Genomic DNA, 12,871 nt, shown 5'->3' with positions numbered 1-12,871 from the left:
TATGTTTTCTTTTTTTTCTGGAAAACAGTAAATCTGAAAATTCCTGGATAACAATAATAATTATATTTTAGCATTAAGAATATAATTTCAGTTGAAGAGCTTCTACATACTGGTGAGTTAACCAGTACAGAGACATAGGAAATTATTTTAGTAATTATCAGTGTTGTTAAGTTAGGGCAGCTGTGACATTGGGTGGTGGTCTAATGAATTTGTTAGGCGCTGTATATTAGTGGTAAAGCACATAAATGTCTTTGGTGTCATTAGCAATCACAGAACCCAACCACTGCTTACACTATAACGGCTGGTAATTTTTTTTCTTATTCCGCATCTGTCAGTTGCTCAGCAACAAATAAAAATTATCTTAGCATAAAAAAAATAAAAATAAAACCACAAAAATGTTTTCAAATGCCTGGTGGGGCTTTGCAGCAAGTCTAGAGTCAACTCAGAGGATCCGTTTAGTTTGGCGCTAGAGCTTCTTTCTGCGGATTTATAAAAAAGCCGGAGGAGTATGACCTCAGTCATGTGACAGACGGAGGTTAAACTGGAGAGTCGTGATACAGCCGATACCCAACAGTGACACTACGCACATACAAGAGAGGAAAAGTCCACAGATATCAGGCAACATTGCTACCTGTGTCAGTCTGTTGTCCTGTCTCGTGGCCATTCTGGCATTAGGCAGCATTAAAATATGCACGTACACTGCATTAAGTCAGCATTTGCATTTCACAGTTGCATCACTCCACTTCATTTTTGCACATATGTTATGATAAACTAGCCTTTTCCTTCCTCTGCTGCTATCGGCAGTGACCCCCAACGCTACAGCTATGGTGATGTCAGCTAATTCAGTACGATAAACCTTTGGATAATATTAGCTAATCCTTTCTCAAATGGTCTCAAGCTGTCAGTGCCCTGCAGAAGATCAAGGGCTTTGCTTGCCGTCAGAGAGCTCCAATCTCAGAACTTTTGACTTGCAAAGCCCCAAGAAGACACCCACGCTGATCAGCCGGGGTCAAAGGGGGACATATTTTCAGACAGAAAGAAAAATAATCCATAGTTATCGATGGAAAGTGGAGCGAGGAGCACTGAGGAAAGAACAGAAACACAAGCAGTGGCAAAGAACATTAGCTCAGCTTGCAGGTTATTTATTAATATTTCACCCAACTACGCTATTAAATGTTAAAGAAAGATCTTGCCAGTTAAAGACAACGGCCATAAATATCAGACGTCAAATGTCAGTCATGTTGTAAATGGATCATAGTGTCAGTGAAGCACGTAAGCCTCCTGAGTGGATGAAAAGAGGCCACAGGCTTCACCTTTTAGTAGGTCAGAGGAGGCAGAGAGGGGTAAGCTGAGGGTTCACTCACTCTGTAGGTCTCCTCTTTACTTATCTCTGCTCATCCAGCAGCCATGAAGGGCTCATCACTAATAAATACTGGGAGGAAAACATATGTACAGCACCAGTCGTGTGCTGTGGAGTAGCGTCCACGACTCTTCTTGTTTTAAATGTTTCATCGTCTCTGATCTTGATGCTTGATCCTTGACCAGCCTGCTCCTTCAACCTTGGGACGATTAGCTGCTCCTGAGGAGATGGTGAAGGTTAAGATGGGCAGAGCATCCCACATGGTCCATAACGTGGTCTTTACGTGGTCGGACTCAATCCTCTTAAGGCCTCCAGTCCACAAAAAGCGACAGAGGAGAGAAAATATTCCCGGAAGAGCTGCAGGAACTCAGCAGAGCAAAAAGATATGAAACAGGGATTTTTATGAAGGTGCTTGCAAACAAAGCACATTGAACGGGTTTTTTTTTTTTTAATATGTTTTTGGGGCTTTTTTTGCCTTTTTTTTTAATTTTAGAGCAGTAGAGATAGACAGGAAAGAGGGAAGAAGAACAGGAAGAGACCTGCAGCAAAGGGTCGTGAGCGGGAGTCGAACCCACAACCACTGCATCAGGGAACTATAGACCCTGCTCATGGGTCACCGCTCAGCTAGGTGAGCTATAGGGGCGCCCCATCTACAGGTTTCAATTGAAAAACAGTCCTATGCAGCTGCAGCGTGTCCGAAGGGTTCTGCTCTTTTCTCAGTAAGCATCAGGAGAGTTATAGAGTCACTTTATGCACAGGAGGAAATGAGATATCCACATGTAGGTGCACAACAGTCATGCAGCTCTCAAATGAACCAGACACAGAGCAGAAATGTAATGTGCAACCTCTACCTCATCATCTCATCCCATGCAAGGTGAAGGGCGTAAAGCTCCAGAGCTGGCCTAGGTCAAGAGGCCGAAGCTAAATTTGAGGTTGGGGATGGCCTTTCCTCTGCTCTTTTAGGGAGAGAGAGGCTGTGAACTGATAGCATTACAGTAAAGGAAGTGAGGTGCTGAAGGGGAGGTGATTTCACAGAACCCAGGAGACTCCAATCCTCCCCTAGTCAAAGAACTAGAACAGCTACAGGTGTGTAACGGGAACAAAACACCTCCCTGATCCGAGACTGGACGATAAGCAAGTCCTTAATGAACTGAAGATCAGTGTTTGACTTGGCATGTGCTTTTATCAGATCTGAGGATATGTGTGGTGAACCCTCAGGTGAAGAGAGGAAATGAGCTCACCGTCAGATTACCATCTGGCAGCGAGCTGGCACCGATCGCTCAGGCTCCCACACACAGCAGGTTTGTTTAGAGGCATCCGTCTATCATAACTTCAACTGTCCTGCACAGTCTGTGGACACAAGGTTCTGCAAGCCCTGGAAGTTTCAGAGGAAATCTGTGGAGCTGAACAAGGACCGGCCAAAACAGTCAGGAAGCAAGTTGCAGATTTACAAATCGTGCATCGATCTGGCCGTTTAGGCATTTTAAGGACTTGATATGACATCTAGAGACACGGTAAAGCAAAGTTAGGAGAGTCAGCAGCACAGGTAACATTTAGAAGTGCTGGTGAAATGTCCCTTTAAGGAGGCTCGGTGCAGGCCAGCGGCTCAGGTAGCTGCTGCTCACTTCTGGCTCATCCTTGTCTGAGGTCCACCTCTGTTTACGTCTTTAATCAGAAAATTCACTTCGCAGAGGGAGTTCATTTTGATCACAGCTGCACATCTGACAAGTCTCATGACGCTTGCACATATCTCACTGTGTCATAGCTGTACTTAGCCATATGTTAATTCACCATGTCATATATGTACAGCACTGAACAAATTAAAAAAAAAATCTGCCCACAGAAAGAAAGAAAGAAAGACATTTAAACACCTTCCAAAGAACTCAGAACTGTGTTTGGGGTGGTTCCAGGACCACACTCACAACAAAACCACCCATAATCCATTCACTTCCATCAGAACGTACAGCAGGGCGTAAAGTGGGGGTGGAAAAAAGTGAGATGGGAAAGCAGAGCAAAGAACGATGTCAGACGTCAGAGAACGTACCAGTAGCACTAGCGGCTTGTGCCCCCTAGGGGACTTTCCTCTGTGTGCACTACACTCATAATCCCATCAAAACTCACAGACGGCATCTGTGTCGTCCAGGAATCCAGATCATGATGTATCTATAATCCACTTGTCAGATACGGACCTGGCCAAAGCCGTTGGTACCCTCGTACCTTGCTGAGACACTGGTCTTCCTCTGTCGTACGATAAAACAAAGACACTGAAAGAGAAAGCTTCATTTTTGCTCATTGTCTGAGATCTTCTGGACAGAATCCCCGACAGCCCTCAGAAGTGATGATAAATGATTGGACTGTGGTGTTCAATTAGTAGCCCAGGTGTCAGATAATCAAATCAGTTATATAAAAGGAGAATAGTTCTACGTACTTCCCACACAGCATTGTTATACTTTATCTATAATTGTAATATCTATTATAACAGCTGCAGTTTTATTGATATTTCCTGTTGATTGATTATTTATTATAAGAATATTGAAGGTAAATCCAACTCAAAATGATCTTAATTGTCTTTGGGCAGTAGTTTAGCCAATGTGTGCAAAAATGTCAACAATTCTTGTAAGACAAATATCAAATACAGCGTAAATTCAGTTAATAATGGTCCTTACATTTTATATACAACCACTACATGTGTAACGCTGGCTTTATGTCAGATTAAAGGCCAGATATGGTTCTCCATCCATCCATCCATCCATCATCTCTACACCTTAATCCTCACTAGGGTGGTGGGGGGCTGGAGTCTATCCCAGCTGACTCAGGGTGAAGGCAGGTTCACCTGGACAGGTCACCAGTCTATCACAGGGCTACACTTAGAGACAGACAACCAAGCACACTCACATTCACACCTACGGACAATTTACAATCACCAATTAACCTCAGCATGTTTGTGGACTGTGGGAGGAAGCCAGAGAACCCAGAGAGAACCCACGCTGCATGGGGAGAACATGGAGACTCCACGCAGAAAGATCCCGGGTGTCCTCACCGGGACGACAACCAGCAACCTTCTAGCTGCAAGGCAACGGTGCTAACCACCGAGACACCTGGCAGCCCCCAGATACTGATTTGATTCAAGAAATGAAATCATGAAAGTGAGACTAAATTAAAGTTCTTGGGAACCTGACAAGGATATTTTTGTCCCTTCCTGTTAGCAGTGTTGTAGGCGTGACTGAGGCTAGAGTTGGGGAATGCAGGGCGACACTGTTATAATCACAGAGACTCAGGCTGTTCCTCCTTCTTTCTTGTGAAAACATTGCAATGGAAAGAAGCATAAATAACAGGGTCAAATAGTGATTCAAATAGCAATTCCCAAATAACTCCTACTCAGCATAATGTGATTTTTTTGTGCTAGAGAAACCTGCCGACCTGCGTACTGTCTGCATTCTTCTGAACTGTTCCAGGTTCACTCTACAACAACTTATTACTTTCTTATAAAAGGATATAGTGAATAACTCCAGTTAAAGGGAAGCATTGTGTTGATTTGTTACTCAGCCTGCATTAACATATAACTACCTCATCATCACGCACCGTGTTTGTGTTCTTTCAAGTGAAGCGGATCCTCATCCAGACTAACTGATGAGTGGATTCTTAGTTCATGAATGACATCAGCCAGACAGCAGAATCAGATGCTGCATATTCCATTTATTTCTACATTTTTGAACTACAGTGCTGCATATTAGTACTTGTACATTAAAACGAACGTAATCTCCTCATCGTATCGTTTGTTGTTCTTCTATATATTTTAAATCATGGCACGGTGGATTTACTGTTAAAAGTTCTGTGAGTGACTCAGGAACATCAAACAAACAATCAAAACTAGCTGTATGTTTGACACATTACAGATAATCAATGCAAAGCCTATTTAGAGATATGGAATCTTCATAAATGCCATATTAGTATAACAGAAACCCTGGAAGGCAGGGATTGGGCAACATGTGATGTGAGGCTTAACTCACGCTCTGTCTGGCTCTGTGCTACAGTCTCCCATGCCGTCTCTCTGGGCACTGCTTTGCTCCGGTGTCTCTACCTCGTAATATTTCATGTCCTCCGAGAACTGGTCGAGCACAGGCTGGCAGGAATCAGAGCTGGCCTCTGGTTTAGGATACGGATCAAGGTCAGCATCAGAGAAGGAGTTGGTATCAAAGCCTGTGTCGCTGTCGCTGCCAAGGCTCGGATCGCAGATAATGCCAGGGAGAGACTCCTCCTCAGAACTGACTGTCTGGGTTCCCTCTGAGCGTCCATCAGGAGATTCCTCTGAGTCAGAAACACGTCCTTCCTGTTGCTCCTCGGTTCTCAGCCTCCTGCGGATGATCAACTTCTGCAGCTGTAGCTTGCTGGTGAAGAAGATGCTGCGCCAGCCCACCTCTAGCGCCAGAGATGCAGCGTCAGCCGAAACCGTGTAGCAGCGCCGACGCACAGCCTGCTCCCAAAACTCCTCCGACCCACATAGCTGAGGAGCAGAAGTGAGAAAGTCAAAGGAATATTACACTAAACCATCTCAGAATAGAGAATCATATCACGATTGACAACCGTTTATTTATAATGACAGACAGAAGACAAAATGTCCAGCGATTAAAACCTTAAAAATCAGATTTAAATATCGTCTATCTGGAGATACAAATTATTTTTGGCAGCAAGTTATTTGTCTCTCACCCGCTTGAACCTGCGTGATGTTCGTCCAAGCTGACCCACATCCTCAAGCTCCAGATAATTTATTATCCGGAGAAGCAAGGAATCAGGGAGGCGCTCCAGATAATCACAATGTCCTTGGCACAAAGCTTCGGCATACTGCAAGACTCCACGGCCAAAAACCATCCTGACCTCACCTGGGAAGAAGCCCAGTGTTTTATCTGTCATGCATATTCAAGCATCAGTGTCTTCTCACATTCACGTGACACATCAGAATATAAAACAACCATCAACAACAGAATTTGCTAAAAAATGATGCGATATGTGATCATCTGCAGTCGTCAAAGCCGATGATATGGACCTGTCTACAGGAACTGTACGTTTTTGTCAGTTTTTTTTTAATGATGGACATGAATTTCCTTTTAAACATCACACACAACAGAACTCTCCAATACTACAAACACTTTACAGCATTTTTAAGGACACTCGAATGCAGTTGTGAACAGAATGAGAGAGGTCCCTGTTTTAATGCTGCCTTCCATTTACCAACAGGGAGCCACAGAAATACGAGGTGTGTCAGAGAAGTTTCAGGACTGGTATCACAAAAGATATATTTCAAATCCAAACTACAGACTACCAATTTTCCCCTTCATAGTAATCCCCCTGGAGTTTAACCCACTTCTCCAGCCTTCTCTTCACGCCACCATGCACTCCTGGAAGGATTCTTCAGGGATCCTCTCAGCTCCGTCGTCACAGCCATCTTTTTTTTTTAAGTTATTTTTTTCAGCCTTTTTTTGCCTTTATTTGAGAGCGCAGTTGAGAGACAGACAGGAAAGTGGGGGAGAAGAATGGGGAAGGACGTGCAGAAAAGGGCCATAAGTGGGATTCCAATTCATGACCTCCATGTCAGGGACTAAAGCCCCTGTACATGGGACACCAGCTCAACCAGGTGAGCTATAGCAGCGCCCGTCACAGCCATCTTGATGTCGTCCATGTCTTCTAAACGGGTCCCCTTGATGACCCCCTTGAGCTTGGGGAAGAGGAACCAACCCCATGGAGCCAGGTGGGGTGAGCAGGGAGGCTGCTCCAGCACCGAGATGTTCTTCTCAGCCACGAGCTGTGGGATGCTCAGGACACTGTGAGCAGGTTGTCATGTTGAAGCAGCCACCACTGGTCCTGACACAACTCTGAACGAAGCAAGCGCTGCAGGATCTCTTTGTAGACTGGTTGATCGTCTGAAGGGGGAAACTGGTAGTTTGTCGTTTGGGTTTGAAATCTGTCTTTTGTGACACCAGTCCTGGAACTCTTCTGACACCTCGTACACAATTTGCAGATGACTGTTATCAACTTTTTTTTTTTTTACATTCTGACATGTCATTACAGGAAACCACTGGTGTAACTATCCATCCATCCATTATCTACACACCGCTTAATCCTCACTAGGGTCACGGGGGGGCTAGAGCCTATCCCAGCTGACTCAGGGCGTAGGCAGGGGACACCCTGGACAGGTCGCCAGTCTATCGTAAGGCCACACTTAGAGACAACCAAGCACACTCACATTCACACCTACGGACAATTTACAGTCACCAATTAACCTCAACATGTTTTTGGACTGTGTGGGAGGAAGCCAGAGAACCCGGAGAGAACCCAAGCTGCACTGGGAGAACATGGAGACTCCACGCAGAAAGATTCCGGTGCCCCCACCAGGACGCGAACCGGCAACCTTCTTGCTGCGAGGCAACAGTGCTACCAACTGCGCCACCCTGCAGCCCCTGGTGTAACTAATAACATTAAAATCAACTGAATTTTATTTATGTGGGCCAGGTCTGGAGCTGGGTCGTCATCAACAGTGTTTGCTTCACTGGTACTGTCCCTGCTCGCTGTGTAAGCACATATCAGAAAACAGAAGTTAGTCTTTTTCACATACTAACTGACCACTACAGGAAAACCACAGAGTCCGACCTACAGTCTGTACTAGGAAACACTTCCAGTGAGCCGAGACAGCGTGACAGCGTGAAAGCGTGCCAGCATGCATCACACGACAAGCCTGAAACTAAATCAGGCAAATGAAACACAACCCTCGACGGTTTCATTATTTACAGCTGCGCTTCTTCTACCGTGACATATCAAATGTGGTTTGTGAAAAAGGCCCGTTAGTTGCCTTTTTTTCATTAGTTTCTCTTTTTCTCAGTTAAGTAACACACAAATAGAAAGTCAAGACATACATGGTGAGTTACAAGCACAGCAGGGAATATCAAGTTCTTACTATGCAGCCAAGTATCATCCAGGAAGTCCTGGTGAGACTCCCTCAGCTCCCCGGGCCTGGAGTAGCGATCCACGGTCCTGGCAGATATCTTCCACCATCTCCAGATCACCTGGAGGCGACCAGTCAAAGTTAGAACCACCCAGCTATGAAAAGACACAACCTTGTTCTTGAATGCAGTCTTTTTGTTTAACCCTCCACAGCTTTCAGACACAATACAGAAAGAGACGAATAAAACTCGGCCTGACTTGTGACGACTCTTAACTTGTTCTTGAAATCCCGTCACCCTCCTCCGTACAGCGGTGGCCGGCCTCTTTTTCACGTCTAATTCAAGACGGAGGTCTTTGTTTCAGGAGTCCCACACTGCCCCATCGGCCCCAGTCCTGTCCAGAGGAGGGATATTGGGATGCAGCTCAAAGGACCAAAAATGTTAGGAAAATTCTTCCGTGGAGTCCGAACTGCTCCCAATCAGCTCACAGAGTCGTCTCTCAAGTCAAAGCAAAGTTTTACTTGCAGCAAGGAGCCAACATGTACGGCACAGACTCTGAACAGGTGACTGACTGAAAGCATGTAGCGTTGGTTCTTACATACAGACAGTGAAGAGAAAACAGAAAGCAACCTCCTGCGAAAGGGTGAGAATAGAAACACCTTGTCCTTATCTCACACTCACAAGGATCAATAGAGGTAATGGACATTTACAGCATTAACTCACAGACTTTTCACAAAGATCAATGGATCATAACATAGAGTTATTCTAACACTTAACAATCAGAATCAGAGTCAAAAGCTTTTTTATTGCTAAGTGAGCTCACACACACAAGGACTGTGGTGTGGTGAATGAAACTGGTACACAACAATAACAAGACAAGAATAAATACAGAAACTAGATCTAAGAAATGTAAAAGGAAAGTATAAAAGTACTACGTAAATAAAAAGTACTGTGAAAAGAGACATAAACCAAGAAATAAATTAGGAAACCGTTTCAATTACAATACAATATTGCACATGACGTTGAGGGATTGCACATGCGCACACACATCCCACAGAAGACAGCCGGGGTGGGAGAGGAACTCCGGCTAGCATAGCCCATAGATATGTATAATAAAAAGCCTTTATTACACATATCTATGGCATAGCCTGTCAGCTGGAGTTAGCATAGCAAGTAAGGGGACACTGATTCAGACTTGACATTTTAGAGCTCTACCTGTGTGACTTACAAACTAAATATGAACTCTCAGTCTCTGGTAACCTACCAGCCGGTAATCCAAGTTGTGTGGCTGTAGGGAGTTTAGCTGACGTTAGCTAACCGTTATTGGCAGTTTAAGTTAGCTAACAGTAGCTAACAGGGAGAGCTAATCGGAGAGTTTTGGTTTTTTTTTACGGATAGTTTTAAGGACAGTTCGTCTCAAAGTTACCATAACTTACGTCTGACTTGGTGACAGAGAAATGATAAAAGTTCTTGTTGGGTGCGGGACCCCGTCCGGAGATATCAAACAGCGGGTCTGTGAGCAGGGACGCCATGGCCAAGTTTGGGTGTTGTCATGGCAACGAGGCCTCCAATCAGAAGTTGTGTGGAGCGCAAACTGAACAGAACGGGTTGTTTTGTTTGTTTGTTTTTATTTATTTATTCTTTCTACTTTGTTTAATTTTACGTGTATGGACAAAACTGAAACATTGGTGCACCAGGTTATTTATTTATTTTTTTTAACGTTCTGTTTATAGTCAAATAGCTTTCACAGAAATTAGACTGACTTTATTAATCCCAGAGGGAAATTCAGGTGTTACAGCAGCACGACTATTCAACAAAGGGGGCACACAAAGCAAAACGACAACACAGAATATTAGGGTAAAAAAAAAAATGAAGGCAAAGTAAAATAAAATAAAAATATAGAAAATATAGAAGAAAGTCAACAAAATTTACAAGAATATATAAGAGAGATAAATCCCCTCATTGCCAGTGTCTATACCAAATTTTGAACTGTATAACTGTTTGTAATGTATAAATATCATATCTGACAGTAATAAATATGTGATCTTGCTTAATATTTCAGAGAGCAGGGAGATTCTGGTTCTTTAGATTTTACCCCACTCTTTTTTTGGAGAGAAATATCTACAATCACACAATGTCACGTCCTATTTTATCTAAGAGCTGAAAGAATAACAGCCATAATGATTTCAATATATCTTCATGAAGTTGAAAAATTCTGTATGCACTGTAAAGAAGTCCTTCAGCGATGTATTCCTTTATTTTACGAAGCATATCTGCTGTTGTGTTGTGCCTGCTGGTTGTGACTTTGTGGGACGCTTGATGGAGCTGAGTCCTCATCAGCAGTATTTGCTTCACTGGTACTAGTCCTCCTGACACACCCTGTATACTATAATGTGACAACTGAAATGTGAAATAAATGCAGTAATTAAAACTGAACAGCAATGTGTTGAACAAATCACCTTGTAGGTACTAATGTTATGAGAGGGCCAGAGCACTGTGAGCACAATGCCACAGGTTTTGCCCACTAAATAAACTGTGCAGTAATATATAATAATTCAAAACTAAAGGTTAGTTAAAGTTTAGACAGTCAGACGGCATCTCTTTGCCTGTTTGTGTGTCTGTATGAAACTTCAGCTGGATGTTTTGCTGTAGAATAATTCATGCCCAGAAATAAACAAATAGTGTGTAAATAGTTATTTTTTTCTGTGTGTATCTTGCTAGGCTTAACTACATGTATGTTTTTATCATTCAGACTTATGGGCCATTGCAGTTTCTTGCTGTCTTTTGCAGCCTAAACCAGTTTAGCATAACTGAAGTGAAGAGGAAACAACTGTGACTCACAGCTTTGGTGCTCGTTCTGGCTTCACATTAACACTGACAGAGACAGCTTGAGCATCTAAACCTTCAGACAGGCAGTGAACAGCACAGCTCAGGCAAAAGATGGTAGTTTAATGTTTAGGCTTTATGGAGTCTCTGAGAGCAATGAGAATATGCTAGTTGTTTTGTTTTGGGTTTTTTTTCCAGATCTTTAACTTATCAAACAGATAAAAAAAAAAATTTCCCTCACAGCTCTTATTTCTGTAACTTCCTCACTGTTTGTGGAGTCAGTTATCAAAAGCTTTGCTTGGATCTTTGACAAGTTTAACACAAGTGTGTGTTTTCTTATCGTGGCCGTTTAACCACGGTGCACCTCTAATAGAGTTCTGATTCTGCACCAGAGCTTCCTTTGCGTTCAGCCACAAAAAGAGAAGTTTTGTTTTTGCCGTATGTGTCTTCATCTCCACTGGCCTTCCTGACTTCAAGCTCATAACATGGATGGAAGATTCACCACAAGAAACACGGTAAGATGCTTTCATTTGAGCAGGAATATGTTTTTGGCAAATACTGGTTTTGTATTTTCCTTCCATATTTTGTTAAATATGTAAATCCACTTACCTAAAGGAGAAAGATTGCTTTTCAGTTTGTTAAGTCAATGCATCACACCTTTATTTATGTATTGTAACTAGAGGTGGATAGCATTCATATTTAAACTACAAGCTGCTTTTAAATCTGGTGATTTAATGGTACTTTTATCATTTAAAAAATATATATTAAGGAAATAAACAAAATGATAAGAACAAACAAAATACTACATTACAATAATCATATTATTATATAAAATAACAACTATGCCCTCTAAACATAAGTATGTCCTCTCCATCCTTCCTCATTTTGGGAGATGTTCAGTTTCATTGTTGTCTCACTGCCGACTAACATACAATTCGGTAAAAAGGAGCAGCGTTTGCCTGCAGCTCCTAAACGACTAAAATGTTTTCCTGCTTTTGTTTAAGAAATGGTGAATTCCTAAATGGCAGATTAGGTGATGCTCAGAGTCCATAGAGCTCCACAGAGCTCCACAGAGCCAGTAACACTGGAGCAAACTTATCCTCTGTTCTTTAATAATGTAGCCCCAGAGCCTGTTTATCACCTCATCTGTTTATTGTTTCTTTTATTTATGCAGGGACAATGCACAATTAAAAGGACTTTTTTTTAGCTAACTGTGATTCAAACTTGACCCAAAAAATGAAATTAAAACTGTATTCGTGTATTTGATCAATTTCCACCACGAAACAACGGGCCGAACTGTAGTGTTTTTGCATGACTGTACATTAATGAGGGGCTGCACGGTGTCTCCGTGGTTAGCACCGTTGCCTCTCAGCTAGAAGGTTGCCGGTTGGCGTCCCGGTGAGGACACCCGGGATCTTTCTTTTTTTTAATTCAACATCTTTTTATTAAATTTTTCAATATAACAAACATCCATCTGTGCACAGTACTGCAGAAGCATAGGACGAACATGAACATCAGCTGTGGCATGTGCAGATGTACAGATGACATGCAAGTGCAAAAGGAGAGGATAAACATAGTGAGAAAGAGAGAGAAAAAAAAAAAAACTATTTAAACCAAACGTACAAATTAATCCCTCTGATGTCACTGCCGAGTCTACCTAACATATTATAAAACCATTGTGATAACAAAAGCCATGAATAAAGAAAAGATGTGCAGAAAAGCTGGGCTGTAGTCAAGGGCCAACCAAACT

At 42.7% G+C, this 12,871-nt stretch overlaps 1 protein-coding gene across 1 annotated transcript; it reads right to left on the bottom strand.

Moving 5' to 3' along the window:
* Nucleotides 1-5,673: 5,673 nt before the first annotated feature.
* Nucleotides 5,674-9,827, bottom strand: fbxo36b (F-box protein 36b). The gene is given in 5 exon segments (XM_008296387.1): nt 5,674-5,738; nt 5,741-5,864; nt 6,068-6,240; nt 8,310-8,418; nt 9,732-9,827. Coding segments are annotated over 5 exon segments (567 nt in total).
* Nucleotides 9,828-12,871: the final 3,044 nt, after the last annotated feature.

The sequence above is a fragment of the Stegastes partitus genome, unplaced genomic scaffold, assembly GCF_000690725.1.
Source record: "Stegastes partitus isolate 25-593 unplaced genomic scaffold, Stegastes_partitus-1.0.2 Scaffold0, whole genome shotgun sequence".
Lineage (NCBI taxonomy): Eukaryota > Metazoa > Chordata > Actinopteri > Pomacentridae > Stegastes > Stegastes partitus.
The sequence above is the reverse complement of the archived record's forward strand: the minus strand, read 5'-3'. Positions and strand labels throughout refer to the sequence as shown.